This window comes from Pogoniulus pusillus, chromosome 28, assembly GCF_015220805.1.
Source record: "Pogoniulus pusillus isolate bPogPus1 chromosome 28, bPogPus1.pri, whole genome shotgun sequence".
Lineage (NCBI taxonomy): Eukaryota > Metazoa > Chordata > Aves > Piciformes > Lybiidae > Pogoniulus > Pogoniulus pusillus.
Window position 1 is genome coordinate 17,780,872 of NC_087291.1, and position 25,714 is coordinate 17,806,585.

The 25,714-nt window shown below is 51.8% G+C and overlaps 1 protein-coding gene across 6 annotated transcripts in view; it reads left to right on the forward strand.

The window, feature by feature from the left end:
* The window catches only part of CDK6 (cyclin dependent kinase 6), a 159,780-nt gene extending 137,796 nt beyond the window's left edge, over positions 1-21,984 (forward strand). For 3 of the 6 annotated variants that reach the window (XM_064166901.1, XM_064166902.1, XM_064166903.1), the window contains 3 exons: positions 9,444-9,494; positions 16,630-16,765; positions 18,659-21,984. In XM_064166901.1, the coding sequence (XP_064022971.1) occupies positions 9,444-9,494; positions 16,630-16,765; positions 18,659-18,805 (334 nt within the window). In that variant the 3' untranslated portion in view covers positions 18,806-21,984. Of the gene's footprint in view, positions 1-8,255; positions 8,279-9,443; positions 9,495-16,629; positions 16,766-18,658 lie in introns of those variants that run through there. The other 3 variants (XM_064166905.1, XM_064166907.1, XM_064166904.1) reach the window with 3 other exon arrangements.
* Positions 21,985-25,714: the final 3,730 nt, after the last annotated feature.

The window sequence follows — 25,714 nt, forward strand, 5'->3', positions numbered from 1 at the left end:
AGCCCCAAACTCTTGGCCACTGCCTTCACAGAACCACAGAATGTCAGAGGCTAGAAGGGACCTGCAAAGCCCATCCAGTCCAACCCCCCTGCCAGAGCAGGATCACCCAGAGCAGGTCACACAGGAACACATGCAGGCAGGTTTTGCGTATCTCCAGAGAGAGACTCCACCACCTCTTTGGGCAGCCTGTTCCAGTGCTCTGCCACCCTCAAAGTAAAGAATTTCCTCCTCATTTTTAGATGGATCTTGGTGTGTTAAAGTTTGTGCTTGTTACCCTTTGTCCTGTCCCTGAGCAGCACTGAAAAGAGCCTGGTCCCATCCTCCTGCCACCCACCCTTTGAGTATTGCTCAGCATTGATGAGATCCCCTCTCAGAATGACAGAATCACAGCACCATGCAGGTTGGCAAAGCCACTCAGGGTCACCAAGTCCAACCCAGAACCCTGCTCTGCAAGACTCACTTTAAACCATAGCCTTAAGCACCACATCCAAACCACCCTTAACCACAGCCAGGCTGGGTGACTCCACCACCTCCCTGGGCAGCTCATTCCAGTCCCTGACCACTCTCTCCATGAAAAGCTTTTTCCTCATGTCCAATATAAACCTCCCCAGCCTCAGTGTGAGGCCATTCCCCCTTGTTCTGTCTCCAACTACCTCTCAGTCATCTCTCCTCCAGGCTAAAAACTACCAAGTCCCTCAGCCTTTCCTCTTAAGAGAGAGGTTCCAGTCCCCTCAGCATCTCCAGAGTTGTGCCACAGACAGCACAGGAGCAGGGCTATGGCTCAGGAATGGCAAGGAAAAAGTAACAGCATAAAAGTTGTCCCAGAATTAATTTAGGAAGCTCTGAAGCACACAAATGCACACCATAAAATGTGTTAATGCTGCAGCTGCATGGAGGAGGAGGCCTCTGAGCAGTGGCATCACCTGGAAGTTCTGTTTTCTTTTATCTCTCTAGTAGGAGTTCACTTTAGTCCTTCTTTTGGTCAGGACTCATAGAATCACAGAATCAGGCAGGGTTGGAAGGGGCCACAAGGATCAGCCAGTGCCAACCCCCCTGCCATGGGCAGGGACACCTCACACTAGAGCAGGCTGCCTCAGCCAGCCTGGCCTGAAACACCTCCAGGAGTGGAGCCTTAACCACCTCCCTGGGCAACCCCTTCCAGGCTCTCACCACCCTCATGCTGAACAACTTCTTCCTAACATCCAGCCTGAACCTCCCCATTTCCAGCTTTGTTCCATTCCCTCCAGTCCTGTCACTCCCTGACAGCCTAAAAAGTCCCTCCCCAGCTTTCTTGTAACCCCCTTCAGATGCTGGAAGGTCACAACAGGGTCACCTTGGAGCCTTCTCCTCTCCAGACTGCACAGCTCCAATTCCCTCAGCCTCTCCTCACAGCAGAGATTCAAGTGGGAAATACTGCATGGAAAATCCTAGGATCAGCCAGGTCGGAAGAGACCTCCAGGATCATCCAGTCCAACCTAACATCCAGCCCTGGCCAACCACTGACAGCTGAGCAAGATGAGAAACCAGAGAGCTCTCAAGAGGTGAACTCAGGTTACTGTGCCCTGTCCTGGGCCAGCCTGGAGGGGACAAAGCATTGGTGAGGGAGGAGCTGCAGCAAGTGGCCTGTGCAGGCTGCATGGCCTCTCCTCGCCTGCTTGCTAGGCATACTTGTGACCTCCAGTGCTTATCTCAGGTTCTGCTGCAGGTGGTTAGTAATTCACTGTGAGCCAGCACAGCTGCTACAAATTAAAGTGTTTTCTTCACACCACCCTTCTAATCCTCTTTCGTGTCTTCTGACACCCAGACTCAGCAGCTGGTGCAAGAGGTTGAAGGTGAAATTGCTCTGCTGCTCACGTAACAGGTCCTGGTTAGTGCCAAAATGATCTCCCTGCCTTTCTGGTCTGGAGGGCTCTAATCCCCTCCCTGGCATCTTCTTTCTGACCAGGAGGGTTTTGTTACAGCTGAAGGTGGTGAGACATAGCAGTTGTTGGGGGGGAGGTGGCAGTTCTTCTGATGTTTGGGGGCTGTCTGTGAATTAGAGAGGCTTAGTGCAACAGGTGCCACCAGCACCTCCTGTGGGGGCACCACAGGTCGGCAGAGATCAAAACATCTGCTCAGCACCACACAGAGGCAGCTCAAGCCCATCTGGGGAGGAAACCTGAGGATTCCCTCTCACAGCTTGTAACGTTTTACCAGAGGGAAAAAATGAACAATGAAGTCCTAGAACTGTCCTGGTTGGCAAAGCTCTCTGAGATCACTTTGGCCACAGCAACCCCAAGCAGCACTACAGGCTGGGGACAGAGTGGCTGAGAGCAGCCAGACAGAGAGGGACCTGGGGGTGCTGGCAGAGAGGAGCTGCAGAGGAGGCAGCAGTGCCCAGGTGGGCAGCAGAGCCAATGGCATCCTGGGCTGGCTCAGGAGCAGTGTGGGCAGCAGGGCAAGGGAGGATCTTCTGCCCCTGTGCTCAGCACTGCTCAGGCCACCCCTTGAATGCTGTGTCCAGTTCTGGGCTCCTCAATTCAAGAGAGATGTTGAGGTGCTGGATGTTAGGAGAAAGCTGTTGGCAGAGAGAGTGATTGGCATTGGAATGGGCTGCCCAGGGAGGTGGTGGAGTGGCTGTGCCTGGAGGTGTTGCAGCCAAGCCTGGCTGGGGCACTTAGTGCCATGGTCTGGTTGGTTGGGCAGGGCTGGGTGCTAGGTTGGGCTGGCTGAGCTTGGAGCTCTCTTCCAGCCTGCTTGATTCTATCATTCTGTGACTCTATTTTCTCTCTCATTTGTGCTCTTTCTCTTACTTTTTGCTGGATTTTTAATCCACAACTCAATCTGCACAGGAGGCTGCAGAGCTGTGCAGGGTGCCTCTGGTTCGCCTTTTACTCACTTTTCCCTTTCCCCTCTGCATGCACAGAGTGGTAGGGGTTGGGAAAGGACCACCAGAGAGCATTGAGTTGATTCCCATAGCAGTTAACTGCTGGCATGGCCCCACTGTTCTTACCAGGTTATTGGTGGCTGTGGTAGTCTTCTGCTTGAAGGATGACAGGTCTTGAGTCCAACAGCTGGGCTGGCAAAGACTAAGAGGAGAATCTCAAACTGGCTGCTCTGCTTTCTGTCAGCAGTTCCTCAGCCACAGCCTTGATCTGTGTCAGGTTGGGTTTTTTTCTTCTGCCTCTTACAAGTTTTGAGCCAGTTGTGATCAAGCTCTACATGAAGTAACTTCTTCCTATGCTGTGTCTGGCAGCCTCCCCCACAAGGATACTATTCAAGGGAAAGGAGAGGGAGAAGTGCAAGAACTGTTAGGTTTCAAATGAGAACTTGGAATTGCACAAGAGCTGAGGCAAGGCACTTGTGACTGGAAGTGGTAACTGTCCAGAGCCTGCACTGCTGTCAGCTGGGGGCTGTTTGCAGGCAAAGCTTTTCTGCTGCACCAGATTGATTTTACCTATCAGAAGGGCCAAGGATCTCCATCCCTAAGCAGTGATGCATCAGTTTGTTATCCTTTTATCATGCCTTAGCTTCTCTTCTCATCCTTGTAAGACAGACTTGTCCAGAGGGTCCATCAAAAAGGAGCTGTGATGAGAGCAGAAGTGAGGAGTCAGCTCAGAAGCAGTCCCTCTGAGTGAAGGGCAGTCCAGCTCCTGCTATTTCTATCCCCCCCCCCAATGCTGGTGTAAGGTGGTTGGGTTTGATTTGAAAGTTCTTGACAAGGCACAGAGAATCTGACAAAATTATTTGCCAGCTCTTCACATTTTGTAGGGTGAAGCAAAAGAAGCCAGCCCCATCATTTAACTGGATCTCTGAGTCACAGGCTGTGGAGCTTGGCAGCTTGCCCATGGCATGATGCAGGATTCCTTGGCTCATGTTGCTTGGCTTTGGCCTTTTGAGTTCCTTCACAGCCACCTTGTTGCTGTTAGACACAGAGACAGACAAACTCCTGCACTTAACTGCTACAACCTGACCACCTTCTGGAGTTCCTTTCACCACTTCCATCAGCTGCTGCTGTGCTTTTATACAGAATCACAGGCTGGTAGGAGCTGGAAGGGACCTCTGGAGATCATCCAACCCAAGCCCCCTACCAAGGCAGGGTCACCTAGAGCAGGTCACACAGGAGCATGGCCAGGTGGGTTTTGAAAGCCTCCAGAGCTGGAGACTCCACCAGCTCTCTGTGCAGCCTGGGCCAGGGCTCTCTCACTCTTCCATTAAAGAAGCTCTTCCTTATCTTAAGATGGAACTCCTTATGGTCAAGTTTGTGCCCCTAACCTGGGCACCACCGAACAAAGCCTGCTGCCATCCTCCTGGCACCCAGCCTTTAAGTATGGATCAGCATTGAAGCAATGCCTCCTCAGCAGAGAGAGGAGAATGGGGAGGAACAAGCAAGCAGACAGAAGTCAGCTGTGTTCCCATGGGTAGCCCTTGCCTGGAACTTGTCTCTCCTGAGATAAAGCTGCCAAGACTTTAGGAGTGCTTTGAAGTCCAGAGGAGAGGCTCATCTGTTCTGCCACGGGAGACAAACCTGGCTGCAGGCCTCTCCTCAGAGCAAAAGAAGGAATTCTCCTAAATCACTCATTCAATCAGTCCTGCACAGATTAGCATCACAGGGAGGAGAACATATCCCCAAGTCAAGATCTCTGGGCTGGGCTTGCATACATAAACCTCAGGGGGTGCGGGGGTGAGGGCGTCAAGTGAAAGGTACTGAGAACAAAGGTGAACAACTCCATGAATGCTCCAGGCTGGGGGCAGAGTGGCTGGAAACTGCTCAGCAGAGAGAGCCCTGGGGGTGCTGGGTGACAGCCAGCTGAATTTGGGCCAGGGTGTGCCCAGATGACTAAGAAGGCCACAGCAGCCAGGCCTGGATCAGCAATGGTGTGGCCAGCAGGATCGGGGCAGGGATTGTCCTCTGGAAGCAGCACTGGGGAGGCCACAGCTGGAGTGCTGGGGGCAGTTTTGTGGCATACACTCCAAGAAAGGCATGGAGGTGCTGGAGCAGAGAGGGGCAAGGAGGATGGAGAACAGGGCTGGGGAGCAGCAGCTGAGGGCCCTGGGGGTGTTTAGCATGGAGAAGAGGAGGCTGAGGGGAGACCTTCTGGCTCTCTACAGCTCCCTGAAAGGAGATTGGAGCCAAGTGGGGGATTGGGCTCCTCTCTCTGGGAAGAAGGGATAGGATGAGAGGAAATGTCCTCAAGTTGCCCCAAGAGAGGTTTAGGTTGGATATGAGAAGAAACTTCTTGCCTGAAAGGGTTCCCAAAGCCTGGAACAGGCTCCTCAGGGAGGTGGCAGAGTGCCCATCCCCAGAGGTGTTAAACATAGTGTAGCCATGGCTCTTCAGGACATGCTTTAGTTGCCATGGTGGTGTTGGGTTGAAGGTTGGGTGGTTTTCAGCCTTAATGGTTCTCTGAAGTGTTCCATCTCTGTTGCTGCTGGGCATGCCCAGCTGGGTGGTGCTGGCAGAGCTGCTGCCCACCAGTAAGAACAGAACTGAAAAACCACTCAGCTGGAGGTGAAGGTTTTTATGTGTCCTGCACTTGCAGTGCTGGGCAGTGATTCCTGAAGAGCAGCCAGGGCCAAGAGGTGAGCTGAGATCATAGAACCATAGAGTCAGCAGGTTGGAAGAGACCTCCAATGCAGCCAGCCCAACCTAGCACCCAGCCCTGGCCAGTTAACCAGACCATGGCACTAAGTGCCCCAGCCAGGCTTGGCTTCAACACTTCCAGGCACAGCAACTCCACCTCCCTGGGCAGCCCATTCCAATGCCAATCACTCTCTGTGCCAACAACTTCCTCCTCACATCCAGCCTAGACCTGCCCTGGCACAGCTTGAGGCTGTGTCCCCTTGTTCTGTTGCTGGGTACCTGGCAGCAGAGCCCAACCCCACCTGGCTACAGCCTCCCTTCAGGGAGCTGTAGAGAGCAATGAGCTCTGCCCTGAGCCTCCTCTTCACATGGCTGCTGCTCACATCTCCAATCATCCATCCAAGATTGCAGTTGAACCTCCAGCCAAAATTCCTCAGGCAGATCTAATTCCATCAGAGGTGCCTAAGCTGGAGTGGGCACCCTGCTGCAGTCAGGAGGGTAGGGTGGATTGGAGGCTGAGAGGTGAATTAGTAACACTTCAGTAGGGTGGAACAGCAAAGCCCCCTGGAAGGTCACCTTGTGCTGGGCAATTTCAGATTCAGAAGAATTAAGTCTTGGTTTATCCTTTAGTGGGTCTGAAAGAGCAGCAAGGATGGGAAAATCCTGCCTTAAAAATCCCAGGAATTAGACTTGTTTTGGCATGACAGTGCCTAAGGTGATGTGAGAGCAGGGCTGGCTGTGCCAAGGCCTCACCAGAGCAGGAGGCTCAGCAGACGTTTGGAAACCTTTCATCAGCTTCTTGCTTGCATGGAGGGGTTCCTGCAGCGTGGGGGTTTGTCCTGGTGCTCCAGTGCTGGAGCCACGAGGAAATGCTCAGAGGAGCTGTCTGGTAGTAGCTCTAAGCAGTCAGTCAAGAAAAGGTCTAAGCTTGCCATGTTGCCTGATTTTGGAGCATATTCTGGGGCACATTGAGAAGAGTGTGGCCGGCAGGTCGAGGGAGGTTCACCTCCCCCTTTGCTCTGCCCTGGTGAGGTCACAACCTGCACTATTGTGTCCAGTTCTGGGCTCCCCAGTTCAAGAGGGAACTGCTGAAGAGAGTGCAGCAGAGGTCAGAAAGATGCAGAGGGGCCTGGAGCATCTCTGTGAGGAGCAAAGGCTGAGGGCCCTGAGGCTGTTGGGCCTGGGGCAGAGCAGCCCCAGAGAGCATCTGAGCAATGCTCAGCAAGAGCTAAAGGGTGGGGGGCAAGAGGCTGGGGCTGGCTCTTGTCAGTGGTGTCCAGTGACAGGGCAAGGAGCAAGAGGCACAAACGGGAGCACAGGAGGTTTCACTTGAACAGAAGGAGAACCTTCTTTACTCTGAGGCTGCTGGAGCCCTGGCCCAGGCTGCCCAGAGAGGCTGTGGAGTCTCTCTGGAGAGATTCCAGACCTGCCTGGGCATGTTCTTGTGCAGCCTGATCTAGGGGAGCCTGCTTCAGCAGGGGGAGTTGGGCTAGGTGATCCCCAAGGTCCCCTTCCAGCCCCCACTACTCTCTGGTTGTGGTAGGGAGCATCCAGTGCCACAAACCAGCCTGGGATTGTAGCTTCTGAGCGTTTGGGAAATCAGGCTGAGAGCCTGCAGCAGGAGGAGTGCTCCCATCTGAGTGAGGTGAAGCTTTGGGGGTCTTTGCTGCATGCCTTACAGCTTAACCAGGCAGGAGGCTCTGAGCTGAAGTGGTCTCCTCAAGGAGGCTGCAGTTAGTAAATACCATGTACATGGCAAGCATCAGAATCACACTAAGCAAAGCTCCTCATGGATGATAAGCAAGAGGGTTTCAGTCTCCTGTTGTGTGGTTTCCAGCTGGGCCTGGAGAGTTGTTCTGTCAGTGTCCCCGCACAGAGCAGCTGGCGCCTGAGCGGCAGCAGGCACAGAGCAGCCAAAGTGCTCATCAGCCCCGGGCAGCGAGTCCTGCAGCTCTGCGGCTCAGGGACACAGGCGTGCAGAGGTGTGCAGGAGCGAGGTGTCACAGCACTCTGTGCTGCTGGCTGCAGTGGGCAGGGACGTGGATCCCTCTTGTCCGTGCCAGAGAGCCAAGGTGTAAAGTGCCCTTGTGCAGGATGAACTCGTGGTCAGATCCACGGCTTGAGCATGGGCAGTGAGAGGAGAAAGACTACAGCTGAGTAGCAGAGTCACAGATCACAGGGGTCTCTGGAGGCCATCCAGCCCAGACCCCTGCTGGAGCAGGATCGCCCAGAGCACATCACACAGCACCAGGTCCAGGTGGGTTTGAACACCTCCAGGGAAGGAGGCTCCACAGCCTCTCTGGGCAGCCTGCTCCAGTGCTCTGCCACCCTCAGGGGGAAGAATTTTCCCCTTGTGTTTCCATGGATCCTCCTGTGTTCCAGCTTGTGTCTGTTGCTCCTTTTCCTGCCGCTGGACACCACTGAGAAGAGTCTGGCTCCATCCTCCTGACACTCAGCCTTTAGCTATTGATCAGCACTGGGAAGATCCTCTCAGGCTGCTCTTCTCCAGGCCAAGCAGCCCCAGCTCTCAGCCTTTCCTCCTGAGTTGGATGCTCCAGGCCCCTCAGCATCTTAGTGGCTCCACAAAAGGTGTGCACCACTCTGGCAGTATTTTCAGTCACTGTTTTCTCTGAAACCCTTTGAACGTTCAGCTCTGTCCGTTTGTTTCTTCCCTGAACATATCTTTATGCAGCAGAAGTTACCCTCTCCTTCAAGGTAAATTCTGTACCATTCAACAGCTCATCCTTTACAGACCTGCATCAACTCATTGCCATTTCTTTGCCTCCTTCGCCCTAGGAGCACATTTCCGAATGTCATTTGGAATTGTTACCTCCCTAATTGTGTTGTGTTGTACTGAGCTGCATGACAATCACTCTGCTTTTGTCTCGCTGAAAAAGCTGTCCAGGTGTGGTCTTTATAGTGAGAACCGCTGTGGTAATGATAGTGTTGATGGTTTAATGGCCATGGTAGGGGCTGGAAGGGACCTCCAGAGATCACTGAGTCCAACTGCCAGAGCAGGATCGCCCAGGACAGGTCGCACAGGAATGCATCCAGGTGGGCCTTGAAAGTCTCTGGAGGAGACTCCACAACCTCTCTGGGCAGCCTGCTCCAGCACTCTGGCACCCTCACCATAAAGAAATTCCTCCTTGTGTTGAGGTGAAACCTCCTGGGTTCTGTCTTGTACCTGCTGTTCCTTGCCCTGACAGTGGGCATGGCTGCAAAGAGCCTGGCACCTTCATCCTGACACCCACCCCTCATATTTACAGACATTGGCCAGATGCCCTCACAGCCTTCTCCTGTCCAGCCTAAACAGCCCCAGGGCTCTCAGTCTTTCTTTGTAGGAGAGATCTTCAAGTCCTGCAGTCATCCTCAGAGATGGACTCTCTGCAGTAGATCCCTGCCCTTCTTGAATTGGGGATTCAAAACTGGACAGAATATTCCAAGGGTGGTCTCCCCAGGGCAGAGCAGAGGGGGAGGAGAACCTCCCTAGACCTGCTGGACAGAGTTTTCTTGATGCACCCCTGGATGCCATTTGCCCTCTTGGGCACAAGAGCACCTTGAGTCCACGAGGAGCTAGGTCAGTGGCTGGACTCAGCAATCCCAGAGGTCTTTTCCAACCAAAGCAGTTCTCCTCTTTATAGGGTACTGTGAGTTGGAAGTTATTTCACTTGTGTTAAAGGCCAGCATTACACTTTCCAAACCAGGTCTCATCTGTCCATGCTTTCATCACTTCCAGTAGAAAAGGGCACTCCCAGACTGGACAAAGAGATAGAAACCCTTAAGACCTTTTCACCCTCTGTTGGCAGCTGTCCATGGCAAATACAGACTCACACTAATGAAGGCACAGTTGTATCCTAACAACCTTTCTTTCTTCTTTCAGACCACTCTTCCGTGGAAATTCAGATGTTGACCAGCTAGGAAAGATCTTTGAGTGAGTACCAACCTGCTGCATGTGCCCTGTGCAACATGGGTAGTTCTGTGTGCTCTGTGTCAGAGTGGGAGGAGAAAGCAGCACAGACCAGAGCTCTGCTTTGGGCTTTTGAATCTCTTCAGCAGATTGTGCAGGTGCCCTTGATGCTCTTCCCAAAGAGATCCAAGAGACTGCCACAGGAGCAGACACAGAGGGTTTATTTGTCAGTGATTTCTTTGTGCATATCAGGAAACAACATCAGAGTACTTTAAATCATAGAATGGTTTAGGTTGGAAGGGACCTCAAAGCTCAGCCAGTTCCAACCTCCTGCCATAGGCAGGGACACCTCCCACTAGAACAGGTTGCTCAAGGCCTCATCCAACCTGGCCTTAAACACCTTCTTATTAAACTGAGCTCTCTAAGCTCAGATTATGAGGGCTGAGAGTCAAGAACAGGGACAGGCTCTGCTCACTTGCACCCTGGGATAGGACAAGGAGCAATGGATGGAAACTGCAGCACAGGAGGTTCCACCTCCACATGAGGAAGAACTTTCCTGTAAGGGTCCCAGAGCCTGGCACAGGCTGCCCAGAGAGGCTATGGAGTCTCCTTCTCTGGAGCCTTTCCAGCCTGTCTGGATGTGTTCCTATGTGACCTGCACTGCATTGCCTGGACCTGCTCTGGCAGAGAAGGTTGGACTCAAAGGTCTCCAGTGGTCCCTTCCAACCCCTGACATCCTGTGAGTGCCAACAGCTTCCCTGGACAAAAGGTTGCTGCACCTAAGAAAATGCTTTAGCTTTGAGAGCATCCTGTGCAGTGGTGACATGACTGCTGACCCTACTTCGGTCAGGATGTGAGAGCAGGAGGAGTTATCAGCACTTTAACAAGAGCTGTCAGAGAGCACAGGATGACAGAATGGCAGGAGTTGGAAGGGACCTCTCGAGATCACTCAGTGCAACCCCTCTGCCAGAGCAAGTTCACCTGGAGCAGGTTGCACAGGAACACATCCAGGTGGGTTTTGAAAGCCTCCAGAGATGGAGACTCCACCACTTCTCCATGCAGCCTGCTCCAGTGCTCTGCCACCCTCAAAGTAAAGAAGTTTCTCCCCATGTTGAGATGGAGCTTCTGATGTTCAGGTTTGTGTCCTGTGGCTGGGTGCCGCTGAAAATGCCAAACTAGTTGGCTTTATTTTAAACCCTTTGTACAGTCCTAGGAGTTTGTGGTTTTCTTCTTCAGACATGGCAGAGATGGGAAGGTTCTAAACTCTCTGAAGCAGAAGAATTCTCTTACAAAATAAGGTCTTAGTTAGAAGCTAAAACATTAATTATTGGTATTACCAATATGGTCATGGAGTGGAGTTATGTCATGGGTTTGTGTGAGAGCTTTTCAGAGTAAGCAGTTTCTGAATTTAAAGGACCATGTAAATTTAAGGTCATGTGGTTAGAGAATCAAAACCTCCCAGGGCTGCTCCCACCCCAGAGAAATAGCACCTGCTTCCTCTGCACCTCTGCCTGCCCTTCCCACGTGGAGGGGCTGCAGGTATCCAGATGAAATAATAAACAAGATCACAGAATCAATTAGGAAGTAGAGAGGAAGAGGGGGAAAAGAGAGGCAGAAATATTAGTGTCTCCAAGATGCTCCAAAGAGGAGATAGTAACATTTATGAGGAGCTTAAACAGAGCAGAGAATCAGTTTCTCTCCTGAACCACGTTCCCAGATCTGAAATCATACCAGATCCATTCCTAAGCTTTTTCATGATTGCCTACAAGGTTCCTAAATTGCAGGTCTTGATTTCACACAGTCACTTCCCCTTCCTGCATGCCACAGCAGCTTGGCTGACTCACTCGCATGGTTAATTTGTCATGCGCTGCAGAGCTCTTCCTGCCCCAGTCCTGAGCGGCTGCTGCTGCTGCTGCCAGACTGCTCCTGCACTCCTACAAGAGTCTGCTTTAGTAAAGGAGTAAAGTTTTGATACGTGGAGTCATAGAATCATGGGAGCATAGAACCACAGAATGGGAGAATCAGAGAATCACAGAGTGGTCTGGGTTGGAAGGGACCTCCAAAGGCCATCCAGTCCAACCCTATCTGTAGTCAGCAGGGACATCCTCAGGTTGCCCAGAGCCCTGTCACACAGGCTCACAGGATGTTAGGGGTTGGAAGGGACCCCAAGGGATCACTGAGTCCATCCCCCTGCCAGAGCAGGACCATACAAAGCCTTACCTTGAGTATGTCCAGGAATGGAGCCTCAACCACCTCCCTGGGCAACGTCTTCCAGTGTCCCACTACCCTGATGGTGCAGATTTGTTCCTAACATCCAAGCTAAATCTGCTCTTCTCTAACTTGAAGCCATTGCCCCTAAAAGGTTTGGGCTCTTTCAGGAGGCAGCATACTTTATAATTAAAAGATATATTCTGCTTTATTAAGGCCTCCAGTGCCTGAAGGGAGATAAAAGAAAGCCAAAAAGGGACTTTTTAAAAGTGATGGGGTGAGAAGGGATGGATTGAAGCTTGAGGAGGGCAGATTGAGACAGGATGCTGGGAAGTTCTTACAAGTGAGGGTGGTGAGACACTGGCACAGGATGCCCAGGAGGTTGTGGAGCACAGAAGCACCCAATGTGATCACACTGGGTGCTTCTGTGCTCCAGAACCTCCCTGCAGGTGTTCAAGGGCAGGTTGGATGAGGCTTTGACCAACTTGGTGTAGTGGGAGGTGTCCTTGCCAACCCAACCCATTCTGTGAGTCTGTGCCTGAGATCAAATGCATACCTGTGTGGAAAAGAATTCCTCACAAAGGGAAAATGCCATGCTCATTCCAGAAGAAATTCCTTATTGCACATCTTTGTAACCTGGAACCCCTCAAACCTTGACAGCTTAAGGAGAAAGTTTGGGTTTGCTTCTTCTCTGCACTTCTTAAGCGGATCACAGATTTCTTTCTTGAGTCCTGGAGGGTAGGGTTTAGGCTAAATGGTGTTTGTGTTTTCACAGCTGGGGAACCCCCAGTCAAGCACAGCTCTTCTTGCTGGGCTGTTTCTTTCTACAGGAGTGACTCATTCTGCAGACTGATCTGGCCAGAAAGTAGTTTGGGGCTTTTGGGTTGATGTGTTCCTTCTGGTAACAGGGCTGGGTTCTACCTTGGCTTTCCATGGGCCATTCTGATTTGCATCAGGTAAAATCCTACCACTTTGAAGGGTAAATCCCTCAGGGCAGGCCCAGAGCAGTTTCCTGCTTTCCCAGGACACCATCAGCAGTGGAATACCTTCAGAGATCATAGAAACATAGAACCATCAACCAGGGTTGGAAGAGAGCTCCAAGCTCAGCCAGCCCAACCTAGCACCCAGCCCTGGCCAATCAACCAGACCATGGCACTAAGTGCCCCAGCCAGGCTTGGCTGCAACACCTCCAGCCACAGCCACTCCACCACCTCCCTGGGCAGCCCATTCCAATGCCAATCACTCTCTCTGCCAACAGCTTTCTCCTAACATCCAGCCTAGACCTCCCCTGGCACAACTTGAGACTGTGTCCCCTTGTTCTGTTGCTGCTTGCCTGGCAGCAGAGCCCAACCCCACCTGGCTACAGCCTCCCTGCAGGCAGCTGCAGACAGCAATGAGCTCTGCCCTGAGCCTCCTCTGCTGCAGGCTGCACACTCCCAGCTCCCTCAGCCTCTCCTCACAGGGCTCTGCTCCAGGCCCCTTCCCAGCCTTGCTGCCCTTCTCTCAACACCTTCCAGCACCTCAACATCTCTCTGCAATGGAGGAGCCCAGAAGTAGGCTAAACACTACAGACAGTCTCCCACTATGATCCATGGCAGTGGGAAGCTATCAGCCTTTCTCAAGAGCTGGCCTGAACCTTTGGCAGGAGCTGGAACTCCCCCGAGGTCCCCCCAGCTTAGTGCCTGGAGCGGTGGTGCCAGCGGGGCAGGGCGAGGGCACCTCCTCAGGCGTCACTGGTCAGAGCTCGCAGTGCCACCTGAGCATGTAGCAGAAGTCTCTGCTCTGCCCTTGGTCTTGTCCGCCCTACCTGTCTGCCGAGCTGGTTGCTTGCTCCTCTGCATTAGCTTTGCCTGTGCTTATTCTGCCCAGCTCAGGCTCCCCTGGCAAACGCTGAAGGAGCTGAGACTAACCAAAGCCCTCGCAGTGGCAGGTTGAGGCTCATGGTTCTTACACTTCACTCTAACATATTCCTGTGCTGTGGCTGCAGTAAATTTGGTATGAGCTCCAGATCCTCCAACAGCTGATCTCATGGCTTTAACCACTGTGCCCAGGGGACTGGCCCCATGCCCCACAGTACCTCTGGTGATAAAAAAGTCAAATTCCACTTTTAGAGAGATTTAATCATTTCCAATAGCTGTGATATAGAATCATAGGATCATGGAATGGATTGGGTGGGGAGGGAGCTCCAGAGCTCATCCAGGCCAAGCCCCTGCACTCAGCAGGGACATCCTCCACCACAGCAGCTTGCTCACAGCCTGCTCCAGCCTCACCTTCAAGAGCTCCATCCATGGGGCCTCAACCACCTCCCTGGGCAGCCTGTGGCAGTGCTCCAGCAGCCTCCTGCAGCACAACTTGTTCCTCACCTCCAGTCTCAATCTGCTCTGCTCTCATTCCAAACCATTGCCCTGGTCCTGTCCCTGCAGGCCTTTGCAAACAGTCCCTCTGCAGCCTGCTTGCAGCCCCTTCAGGTGCTGGCAGGCTGCTGTTAGGTCTGCCTGGAGCCTCCACTTCAGATACAGCAAAATTAAATGGTTCTGAGATTTTAATTGCCTTGCCCTCAGCCATGCTGTTGTTTTGAGCACATATTAATTTCCCGAGGTATTTTAGGTGAGCCAAATCCCAGTGTAAAATCCATGTGGGTAAATGTGGAGTAATTTCCACTAAATGCCATTGAAGTAATCTGGGATTTACATCCAAGTGCATCAGCAAATCTTCCCAGCAAAAGGTCAATGCTGCTCCCTAGTGGCATTTGCCTCATAGAATCACAGAACCAAGCAGGTTGGAAGAGAGCTCCAAGCTCAGCCAGCCCAACCTAGCACCCAGCCCTGGCCAATCAACCAGACCATGGCACTAAGTGCCCCAGCCAGGCTTGGCTTCAACACCTCCAGGCACAGCCACTCCACCACCTCCCTGGGCAGCCCATTCCAATGCCAATCACTCTCTCTGACAACAACTTCCTCTTAACATCCAGCCTAGACCTCCCCTGGCACAGCTTGAGACTGTGTCCCCTTCTTCTGTCCCCTGGCAGCAGAGCCCAACCCCACCTGGCTACAGCCTCCCTGCAGGCAGCTGCAGACAGCAATGAGCTCTGCCCTGAGCCTCCTCTGCTGCAGGCTGCACACCCCCAGCTCCCTCAGCCTCTCCTCACAGGGCTGTGCTCCAGGCCCCTCCCCAGCCTTGCTGCCCTGCTCTGGACACCTTCCAGCACCTCAGCATCTCTCTTGAATTGAGTGTCCCAGAACTGGACACAGCACTCAAGGGGTGGCCTGAGCAGTGCTGAGCACAGGGGCAGAACCTCCCTTGCCCTGCTGCCCACACTGCTCCTGAGCCAGCCCAGGATGCCATTGGCTCTGCTGCCCACCTGGGCACTGCTGCCTCCTCTGCAGCTCCTCTCTGCCAGCACCCCCAGGTCCCTCTCTGCCTGGCTGCTCTCAGCCACTCTGTCCCCAGCCTGTAGTGCTGCTTGGGGTTGTTGTGGCCAAAGTGTAGAACCCTGCACTTGGCCTTGTTCAGTCTCATCCCCTTGGCCTCTGCCCACCCATCCAGCCTATCTAAGTGCCTCTGCAGGACTCTCCTATCCTCCCATAGATCCACAGCTGCTCCCAGCTTGGTGTCATTGCAAACTCACTGCTGCTGGACTCAATCCTCTTGTCAGTGCAGACTCAAATCTCAGTGCCTTTTTCTCACGTTCCTTCTCACCCTGTCAGCATTCCCATGAAGCCTGCACTAAAAGTGGATTTTCTCTGAGGCCTGACAAGTCACCTATTGGCTTTCCCAGCTCCTGCACCAGAGACCCCACAAATGTCAGCAGCAGCCCAAAGCACAGCATGCCTGAGGCTTGAGCCATCCTTTAATTTGGGGGTTAAACCTTTGCATGATGGTTTGAGAAGTATAAATAGCTCCTAGAATCTAAAGAACAAAGAAATAAGTTATGAAAAGAAGTGAAAATATTCCCTCAAAGGGTAAGGCAAACTAAAACACAATGGGAAGTTAAACCATCAAGACACTCCAGTGCTGTGCCCCTTCTGAACCGGGACTTCAAAACCTGCCTTCTGCAGCAAATAAATTGTTTGGGCAACAATTCCTGCCCATAGCTTTGAAGCATTATGAAACATCCCTTTTATTGCCTTAGCCTCCTCTTGACCCACACTATTCTCTCAGTCCCCATTCTTGTGACTAAAGCTCCTTGCATGCAATTCCCCTTTGAAACTCACTGCTCTTAATCATCCTGCAGCGACATGTGTTGCACCAGGGGCTCAGCAACTGGCTTCCAGAGCACTCAGCCCTTTGTCAACAACAACAACAACAAAAAAGGCTCAGAACGTTGAGACCTAAGTCAGAGAATTGTCTTGGCCACCAAATGATTCCTGCCAAGCAGGCTGAGGACCAGCAGCCACCAGCCTCTGTTTGCAGAGATTGCTGCGCTGCTGTGCAGCTCACCTCAGTTCAACTGAAAGGCTTCCAAAGAGCCACTCAGTGTGGTCAGTGTGAAGGAGGCACTGCATGGAAGTGTACATCACGTCTGCAGCTCCCTCCAGGGAGGCTGTAGCCAGGTGGGGTTGGGCTCTTCTGCCAGGCAACCAGCAACAGGCCAAGGGGACACAGTCTCAAGTTGTGCCAGGGGAGGTTCAGGCTGGATGTTAGGAGGAAGTTGTTGGCAGAGAGAGTGATTGGCATTGGAATGGGCTGCCCAGGGAGGTGGTGGAGTGGCTGTGGCTGGAGGTGTTGCAGCCAAGCCTGGCTGGGGCACTTAGTGCCATGGTCTGGTTGACTGGCTAGGGCTGGGTGCTAGGTTGGGCTGGCTGAGCTCAGAGCTGTCTCTTCCAACCTGCCTGATTCTATGATTCTATGATGAAAGTGTGCATCCAGACTGAGCATCTGCATGAAAGTACACAGACCTCTGTGTAAAAGTGTGCATCAGACCCAGCATGTTGGATTTTGCCTTTTGCAGTGTCATTGGACTCCCAGAAGAAGAGGACTGGCCTACTGATGTTGCCCTTCCAAGAAATGCTTTTGCTTCCAGAGCTGCACAACCTATTGAAAAGTTTGTACCAGACATTGATGAGCTGGGCAAAGACCTGCTTCTCGTGAGTTCCTTCCTCTTCCTCTTCCAGTTGCATGACTGCAGCATGCCAAGAAAGGCTCCAAAGCAGGAGCCTTGCCTGGTAATGCAGGTATAGCTGTGAAAAATCATCACAAAGACACTGCCTTTGGCTCAAGAGGAGTCAGAGCTGAGAACAGTTAGAGAGTAGGAAGCTGTGTTAGGGAAGTGCTTGGCTGTCCTGTCTTTAAACCTTGTCTTAGATCCTCATTACTGACCTGCCACTGGTTCAGCTGCTCTTATGGTCTAAGCCTGAGGTGAGCTCAAACCCCAGTCTAGTGCTTGTTGTGGTATAGTGGAGCAGTGTAAAGCTGGGGATGGGCTGCAGAGGCAGCTACAGCTGCAGGCCTTCTGCTGAGTGCTGAACTCGAGGTTTGGACTTCACCAGCAGGACTGAACAGAAGCAGACAGATTGTGCTGGGAACACTGAACCCAGTTAAATGATTTTCATCCATTTTAGAGATGTGCTTTAAACCCCAGCCCTGAGGTTCAGTCTTGGAATGGCTTTGCCTTTTGCCCTGCTTCTTGTAATATAGCTCAGAGTTTTAGCTGGAAGCCTTGAAAAGGTCTTGGCTCACAGGGGCTTGGCAGAGTGAGCACAGAGCAACTCCTGATAAACCTGCTGCATCCCTGCAAGAACTGCTGTCTGTGGTTATCCTTACCTCTGCAGAACAGCTCATCAGCCCCCACTGCACTTGTGACAGCTGGGCTGCATCTGGACACTGGAAATGGCAGGGGAGCAACACATCTCTTGTGCTTGCAGGCAGCCTGGAAGTGGAAGCTAGAGATGGGACAACAATTAGGTCCTGTGAACAACGAGGAATGAAATACCACAGAGAGCTCAGTGAGTGTGAGGGAGGAAGAAGACAAATATTTGTGCCCAGAAGGTGAGGCAGGAAAGGAAGCCCTTCCTGTTGGAAAAAGAGACCAGAACTTGAGAGCTACAGATGAAAAGGGAGGAGGGGCTGGAAGTCTCTCAATTAAATTGAAGAAATGAAACGAGACAAGTTCTGATACAAGAAAGGAAAGCAGGAGTAGGAAGCAGTTAAACAAGGACAGCAGGAGGCAGTCAAGGACAGTAGGAAGCAGCTGGACAGTAGGAAGCGGTTAAAGAAGGACAGAAGGAAGCAGCTGGACAATAAGAAGCAGTTAAAGAAGGACAGAAGGAAGTAGTCAAACAAGGACAGTAGGAAGCAGTTAAAGAAGGACAATAGGAAGCAGCTGTACAGTAGGAAGCAGTTAAAGAAGGACAGAAGGAAGCAATTAAAAGAGGAGAGTAGGAAGAATACTGAAGGTGAATGAAGGAAGAGAAGAACAAGGTATCAAGCACAAGCTATGGGAGACATTGCAGTGCTGGCTGGTCAGGGGCTGGGATAAGGATGTGGAGAGAAGAAAAGCAAAGGACAACTAGGAAGAAGACAGATCAGTAACACAGGAAGGCCAGAAGGTCACCTTAGAAATGGTGAGCCCAGGAATGAACATTTGCCTTCTGATGCCATCCATGCTGGCACAGCCACAAGAGAGCAGTGTGTAGAACACAGAGGGGGTTCAGGAGTTGTTCATTGATAGTTGCTCTCTGCAGTCTTTGAGACTCCTACCCTGTGCATGTGAATTCAGAGCCCCTGAATGCTGAGCTTTCCTAAGCTGTGACTAGTTGAGTTTTGCTGCTTTCTAACGGCTTTGGGGCTGCCTTGTTCACCCCCTGTGACCCCACTGCTTGTTTTGGTATGGCTGTTCCTGCTGCGGGGCAGCTGCCGGGTGCCTGCAGGTTGTCGTGCTGCCGCCAGGGAGCAGGAGGCAGGCATGGGTGTCGCTGTGCGGTGGCAGCACTGGCAGCTGTGCATTCTGAGTTACAAACCCCTTCTTTTCCTGCTTACAGAAATGCTTAGCCTTCAATCCAGCCAAGAGAATATCTGCCTATGTTGCCCTCTCTCACCCCTATTTCCATGACCTGGAGAAATGCAAGGAGAACCTGGACTCTCACATGTCACCCAGCCAGAACTCCAGCAAGGTGGACGCATCCTAATGCTGCCTGCAGATGAAGCATGCATGAACAAGAGGCGTAGCTGACAAGGCCACTGTCTCGTACCCACCACGGCGCCCTTCTAGCCGAGACCATTACTGGGAGGTTTTATGCACTTAGCTTTTCTTTTGGGACTGTGATGTGCTTATCCAAGGAAATCAACCTAGTTTACTTTCATCAGAGCAACGCCAGGGCCAGGGGCTTTGACCCACTCCCACTGCAGCTTGGTGTTGGGTTTGTTTCGCTGACCTACCTGGGAAGGCTGCAGAGGGAGCGAAGCTGCTGACCGGAGCTGTGCTGCCAGTTTATCCTCTCCCCATCCGGTGCTGCCTGTGTGGAGTAGGATGAACGAGTCCCTGCCAAGACGTGATGCAATCCCCCAATCTCCCTCTCTCTCTCTCTCTCTCTCTCTCTCTCTCTAGCTGCTGAAGCCTGGTTTGGTACTGTTTAAATTATTATGATGTGATCTCTTCCAGTGCTGTTCAAACAACAGCACTGAAAGCTCAGCTGTCTGCACCCTGCAGCTGACCAGTGCACGTGTTCATGCATCACTCAGAGCCTAGACACAGCTGCTGCCCCACCTGAAAACTTGGATGGATTCTTCCAGCATTTCATTGCTCCATACAAAAATGACAGTGATGATGGCAAGTCTAATAAACGTCTCCACTTTGGGGTTGTTTCAGACACAAACGAGTTCTGGCCTAGCTACGTTTGTGTGCACGCTGCAAAAACCCACAGAGCCACACCCCAGGTGGTTGAAAAAGCTGCTGGAGTCCACTCCTTGGGTATCCACATGGTGACTGTACTGAAATCCAGGCACTTTCTAGCCTGCCATCCAACCCCCTGGAAGCAGCTGCAAGCACATTTCCCTCCTCTCATTCCAAGTTTTCTGAGCTGCAGCAGAGCCAGTGAGAATCGACACAGATTTGTGGGTGTTTGTTTTTAATTGCCTTCAACCTCTTCTGATCAAACAGAGACTACAAGGCAGAAATTCCCCTCCAGGAGCAGGGAAGCCTCTACCTGCCATGAGCACAGCTGCCTGGCTGTGCTGCACTGGGTGCTGTATGCCCTTGCCTTACCTGCAGCACAAGGGTGGGCATTGCTGTCTCAAAGTCCCTCAGCTGGCGCGGATGAAGCAGATGTGTTTGCTGTGCAGAGATGCATCAGCTCCTCTCCTCAACCACCCTGTGGCTCTCCTGGCACCCTCTTCTCCCCTGGTGCCATTGCTGGATGTCAGAACCACAAAGCAGTTCCCATGCCTCTCTAGCACAGTTCTTTTTAAACCTTAGGTTACACTTTCATAGGTAGCAGGTTTTAGATATTTTCAGTATTTTTTGGGGAAAAAGAAGCTTTTATTTTCTTAATGCTGTACTAGGGGGAAAAAATCTTTGAAATTCATAAAAGCTGTTCCCTAACATTTACCTGGATGTGATTTTGGGGGCAACATTGGTCCAGTGAGTTAGCCCTTACCATAGACCTATAGGTAGAGACTACTGGATGTAAGGCAGCTAGAGCTGTGCTTACACCTGGCAGTCAGGCTTCTCTCTTCCTCATCTCCATTTCATCTTGCCTAGCCATTGAGCCAGCAGCATTCTAGAATCATAGAATGAACTGGTTGGAAGGGACCTTTAAAGGTCATCTCTCCAACCCCTTCTGCACTGGGCAGGGACATCCCAGCTAGATCAGGTTGTTCAGAGTCCCATCCAGCCAAATTTGAATGGAGGATGGTGCCTGCACCACCTGCCTGGGCAACCTGTTCCAGTGCTCCACCACTCTGCATTCACAGCATGCTTGGCAGAAGTGGGTCCTAAGCAGTTGGCTGAGCAACACAATTCTCTGGGCTGTGGCTTGGGAACCTGTAACCATCACCATCCCTGGAGGTGCTCCAGAGACATGTGGACCTGGCGCCTGGGGCCATGGTTTAATGGCCCTGGTGGTGTTGGATGGTTGGACTGGATGCTCTTGGAGGTCTTCTCCAACTGAGACAATTCTCTGATTCTGTGCTCTTGCTGGCAGGCTCCTCAGTGCTGTGCCAGATTTGACAGGCTGGCCGTGGTGCCCAGCCTCACTCTGGTTCGGGGATCAGGTCTGGGGCATGGCCCATGGCTAGGGGAGAGAGTGAGTCCTCTCTGTCTCTTGGATAGAACTTCTCCTTACTGTTAGACACCCAAGTGTGTGGTATGTGGTTAAATGAGAGCTGTTGTAGCTCGGGCAGGTTTTACAGGGCCCACTGGAGTGCATGCAGCAGCCTCTGCTCTTTCTCCTGCCCAGAATGGTGCCTGTGCAAAACCTACCAGCATGAGCAGGCAAGCTGCAAATGAGGCCTGCCAAGAGCAGGCACCACAGGTGTGTAAGAGAAGGATTTGGGAAGCTTTGCCAGCAGTGAGCTGAAGGCCAGTGAGTGGGGAGGGCAGCTAACCCTCTCATCTTGGCCATGCCTCTGTCACTCTCTCTGCTCTTAGGACCAAGTGGAACAGCAAAGCAGTTGTCCCAGCTCTGCTCCTCCACAGGTCAGGGAACCTGAGTGGATGGAGAAGAGGACAGGCCAGAAGGAAATTTTTGCTTAATCATTTTTAAACACTAATTACACCAAACAGAGGCAGGCTTCAGGAGAGCCTCACCACAGTAACAGGCAGCAAAGCTTTCTAGGGAGCTGAGCACTTTGGAAACCATTCCATGTTTTACCTAGGGCTGAGCTATCAGACATGCTCCATCAGGGCATTCAGCTGGTGTGGCTTTCCAGCTGCTGGCAGGGAACATGCCCAGAGCTCCTCAGCAACTAACACAGGAGGCAAATGTAGGAGGAGAGAGGACATTTCCAAATCCAAATTCTCAGGCAGAGCTGTGCAGCTGTGCTGTTAAGAGAGTTTGCTCTTGTAAGCTTAGCAAAGCTAAGGCTGGAAGAGATCTGAGTGCTGAATGTAGGAACATTCTTAGGGTAAATGAAAAAGGAGAGAACACTTTAAGCCAAAGGTTAGTGTTGGCTCCACAACTAAAGAGAAGTCACAAGGAAGGTAACTACTGGAGCAGCATTTCCCAGCCAGCAGCACCAGGAGAGCAGCAGAGAAAAGCGAGGGCAGGCTTACAGGATCAGAAGGCACATGGTGCTTGCTGTATGTTGGCTGCTCTAGGGTCAGGGGATCAGTGAGGGTGTGCAAGAGAACAGCCACAGGGACATGCTGCAGAGCTCTCCAGCTTGCTGTGCAGCCTTGCAGAGCAGGGTTATGGGTTGGACTTGCTCTGTGGCTCTGATTTTGGAGTGAGCTCACCTTTCATCCACACTACTTAGCTTTCTCATCCACGTGCCAGGAAGAGCCTCACATTCCCTGCTATTTGCATGGATCCCAGGGACATGCTGAGGTTAAACCCAGACAGAGAGCACTGTCTCTGCTGCTGAGCACAAGAGGAATTTTCCCAGCCTGCCACCTTCCTCTGGGCAGTTACTCCTGGAGAGTTTCCCATTAACCTTCTACAGTCTGCAGCCTTTCTTTTTGTTTTGTACTTCTTACCTATATCCTCAAGCTTCTTGAATCCTAGACTCTGTTTTGAGCAGCTAGATGAGAGGGGGAAACCATCAAGTGCTGCAGAGACAGGGCAAATGTCTCAGGAGCTCAGGAGAATTTTGGCAGCGATCTGAATTTGTGGGAAGGTTGTGGCTAAGTGTAGGGGAAGAGCCTTTTTTCCCATATGTTTTGTTTTCTCCTGCCATTCACTCTCAGAAGCATAAGATGAGAAAGCAAGACTCTTGCACAGGATTTCAGTTCCAGATACTTCTGCCAGTTCAAGTCCTGAGTTCCAGTGCAGCTTTTCAACCTAGCAACAGCTCTGTGCTTTAAATCAGATTTTGCAGAAGTTGGAGGTTTTTCTGTGTGGATATTAGAAGAAAATAAAAGTCTCTTAGGAGACAGCTTGGGAGCAGCTTCAGGTGGCCACAGGAACACTGCCTACAGCTCAGCTGCAGAAATGGGGAATCAGAATCACAGAATGGTTTGGGTGGGAAGGGAGCTCCAAAGGGCATCCAGTCCAAGCCCCTGCACTCAGCAGGGACATCCTCCACTACAGCAGCTTGCTCACAGCCTGCTCCAGCCTCACCATCTCCAGGGATGAGGCCTCAGCTACCTCCCTGGGCAGCCTGTGGCAGTGCTCCAGCAGCCTCCTGCTGCACAACTTGTTCCTCACCTCCAGTCTCAATCTGCTCTTCTCTCATTCCAAACCATTGCCCTGCTCCTGTCCCTGCAGGCCTTTGCAAACAGTGCCTCTGCAGCCTGCTTGGAGCCCCTGCAGGTCCTGGCAGGCTGCTGTTAGATCTGCCTGGAGCCTTCTCCTCTGCAGGCTGCACACCCCCAGCTCCCTCAGCCTGTCCTCCTAGCAGAGGTGCTCCAGCCCCAGGATCATTTTTGTGGCCTCCTCTGGCCCTGCTCCACTGGGTCCACGTCCTTCCTGTGTTGCTGTACAGCTCTACTTGCAGGAGAGTAACAAACAGTGTCCACATCCTTGTGAGCTGCCTCCTGCCAGCCTGCCAGTCCTTAGGCAACCCAAAGTGGCATGGTTTTGAGCACTTGGGTAGTGACAAGGTTATCCACATGCTGGATGGATCCAGGTGGTTCAGCATCTTATAGGAGCAATTCTCAGAGCTTGGCAAGTCTGCCCAGCCCCCAGTGTGAGTAATGCTACAGAATCATCTGCCTTGCAAAACAAAAGTCCCTTTGTGGGTTGCAGAGCAGGAATGGAGGTTTCTAAGCTGCTGTGCCAACCCAAGAGCTACTCTTAGCTGTTGCTATGCCACCTTCACAAGCAGAGAACACAAGGTCTGTGCAGCATTTTGGGGTGTTCAGTCCATGTGAGGGTGGTGGTTGGTAAGTGGTGGCACAGAGGAACTCATTTTGGTCCTTCCATTAAGTGTGAGCATCTTACCTTGGCACAGAGACACATTTCAGAGTTCAGGGATGGCAAACCTCTAATTGTACCCAGTATTGGTCTGGCATTTGTTAGGTCACTGCAGCGGTGGATCACCTGGCCACTCGAGTGGCCTTCCCTAGCCTAGAGCATGCTTCTGTGGCACTAGGAAAGCAGCCCTGGGGAGTTTGCTCCTCAGCAGTCTTTCAACACTTCCCCTCTCAGCAGGACACTTAAGCAGCTACCATTTGGATCTGACCCTGCTTCGGCTTCCAGGATGTGAGCTGAATTACTGCTTGGTGATTCTGCAGCCCCCCCCAGCCTGCAGGCAGTGACTGCAGCTGTCCACTGAGTGTTGCATGTGTGTTCAGCTGTAGCATTTGTATGCTTTAGGGTGGGTTTGGTTTCATATGTAAAGGACTAAGCAGATGACTTTGGAATGCTGTCACAGAGCTAATTTTACACATAGGGGGAATTCTGCCTGGAAAACATGGCATAGGCTGCCCCTGGCTTTGTTGTCTTTGCTGCAGGATTCCAGATGCCTCAGCCAGGGGCCAGGTTCCTGTGGTGTCTTCTAACTGAAGAAAACTGGAACAGAGGAGGCTCAGGGGTGACCTCATTGCTGTCTACAGCTACCTGAAGGGAGGTTGTAGCCAGGTGGGGTTGGGCTCTGCTGCCAGGCACCCAGCAACAGAACAAGGGGACACAGCCTCAAGCTGTGGCAGGGCAGGTCTAGGCTGGATGTGAGGAGGAAGTTGTTGGCAGAGAGAGTGATTGGCATTGGAATGGGCTGCCCAGGGAGGTGGTGGAGTTGCTGTGGGAGTCCCTGGAGGTGCTGAAGCAAAGTCTGCATGGGGCATTTAGTGCCATGGTCTGGTTGGTTGGGCAGGGCTGGGTGCTAGGTTGGGCTGGCTGAGCTTGGAGCTCTCTTTCAACCTGCCTGATTCCATGATTCTATGACAGGGGTCTTTGGGCAGTGATGAAGTTGTCTGCCTGGGCTTGAAGTAAGATTGTTGGCTAAACAAAAGCATATTTAGGCTGAGGTTTTAGTGTATGTGTGTGGACAATTGCATGAGGTAGGATTGGGGTTTCAAAGTATTTTAAGTCATTTAGTGTAATTTGCTCCACTGGCAGTTAAGTTAAACCAAGAGTTGGACCCTGTCAAGTCTACAGATTTGAGTGTCAGGCAGCTCAGGTCTATACAAAGATATTTGAGCTTAGTTCATCAGCAGGAGTGCTATAGAAATGATACTGTGTGATGAACCCCTCACCTGTAGGGATGTTATTGCTCTCCAATTTGCTCTTAATCACTTTTTTTTTTTACACAAAAGTTCAGAAGTGCACTTAGTGGCATTGGAAGGTGTAGAGAAAAGCATGAGGCTGGTAGGGAAATGTGTCAGAAATAAGAATCACTTCTTCCTGCTCCAGGCACTCCACCTGTGCCTACCTTGCTCCTTATGAATCCTACTGAGGCTAAGAGATGTGGATCAAGTTAAGCTTGTTTGTAACTCCTGTGGGGTGCAGGATGCAAGATAGGTTCTCAAAAGGCAGTGCCAAGCCTTGGGTTTACAGAATGCTCTGAACAGTGAGGACAGCTTCTGAGACACGTCCAGAGGAACATGATTAACTGACATTAGACCAGACCCACCTCTGACAGCAAATCAAAACCCCTCTTGGTACCTTTATCGTGGAATCATGAAATGGGTTGGGTTGGAAGGGACCTGAAAGATCACTTCAGTCCAACCCCCCTGCTAAAGGTGTATTTCTCAGCCTGATTTTACCACTACACCCCATAGAGAAAGTTAAAAGAGCCTCTTACGGCCCCTGGCTTGTTTTCTTCTCTCTCCTTCTCCTTTCAGTCCTTTTTTTGTACCAAAACACCCTGTGCTCTGGAGGTGTCCAGCATGTGACAGCTGAGGGAAGAGATGCAAAGTGGTTTCTTGGCTTGTTTTTTTTTTCATTCACCTTAAGGTATAGACTGAGCTGGTGAAAACTCAGGCATAGTCCTGTTGACTT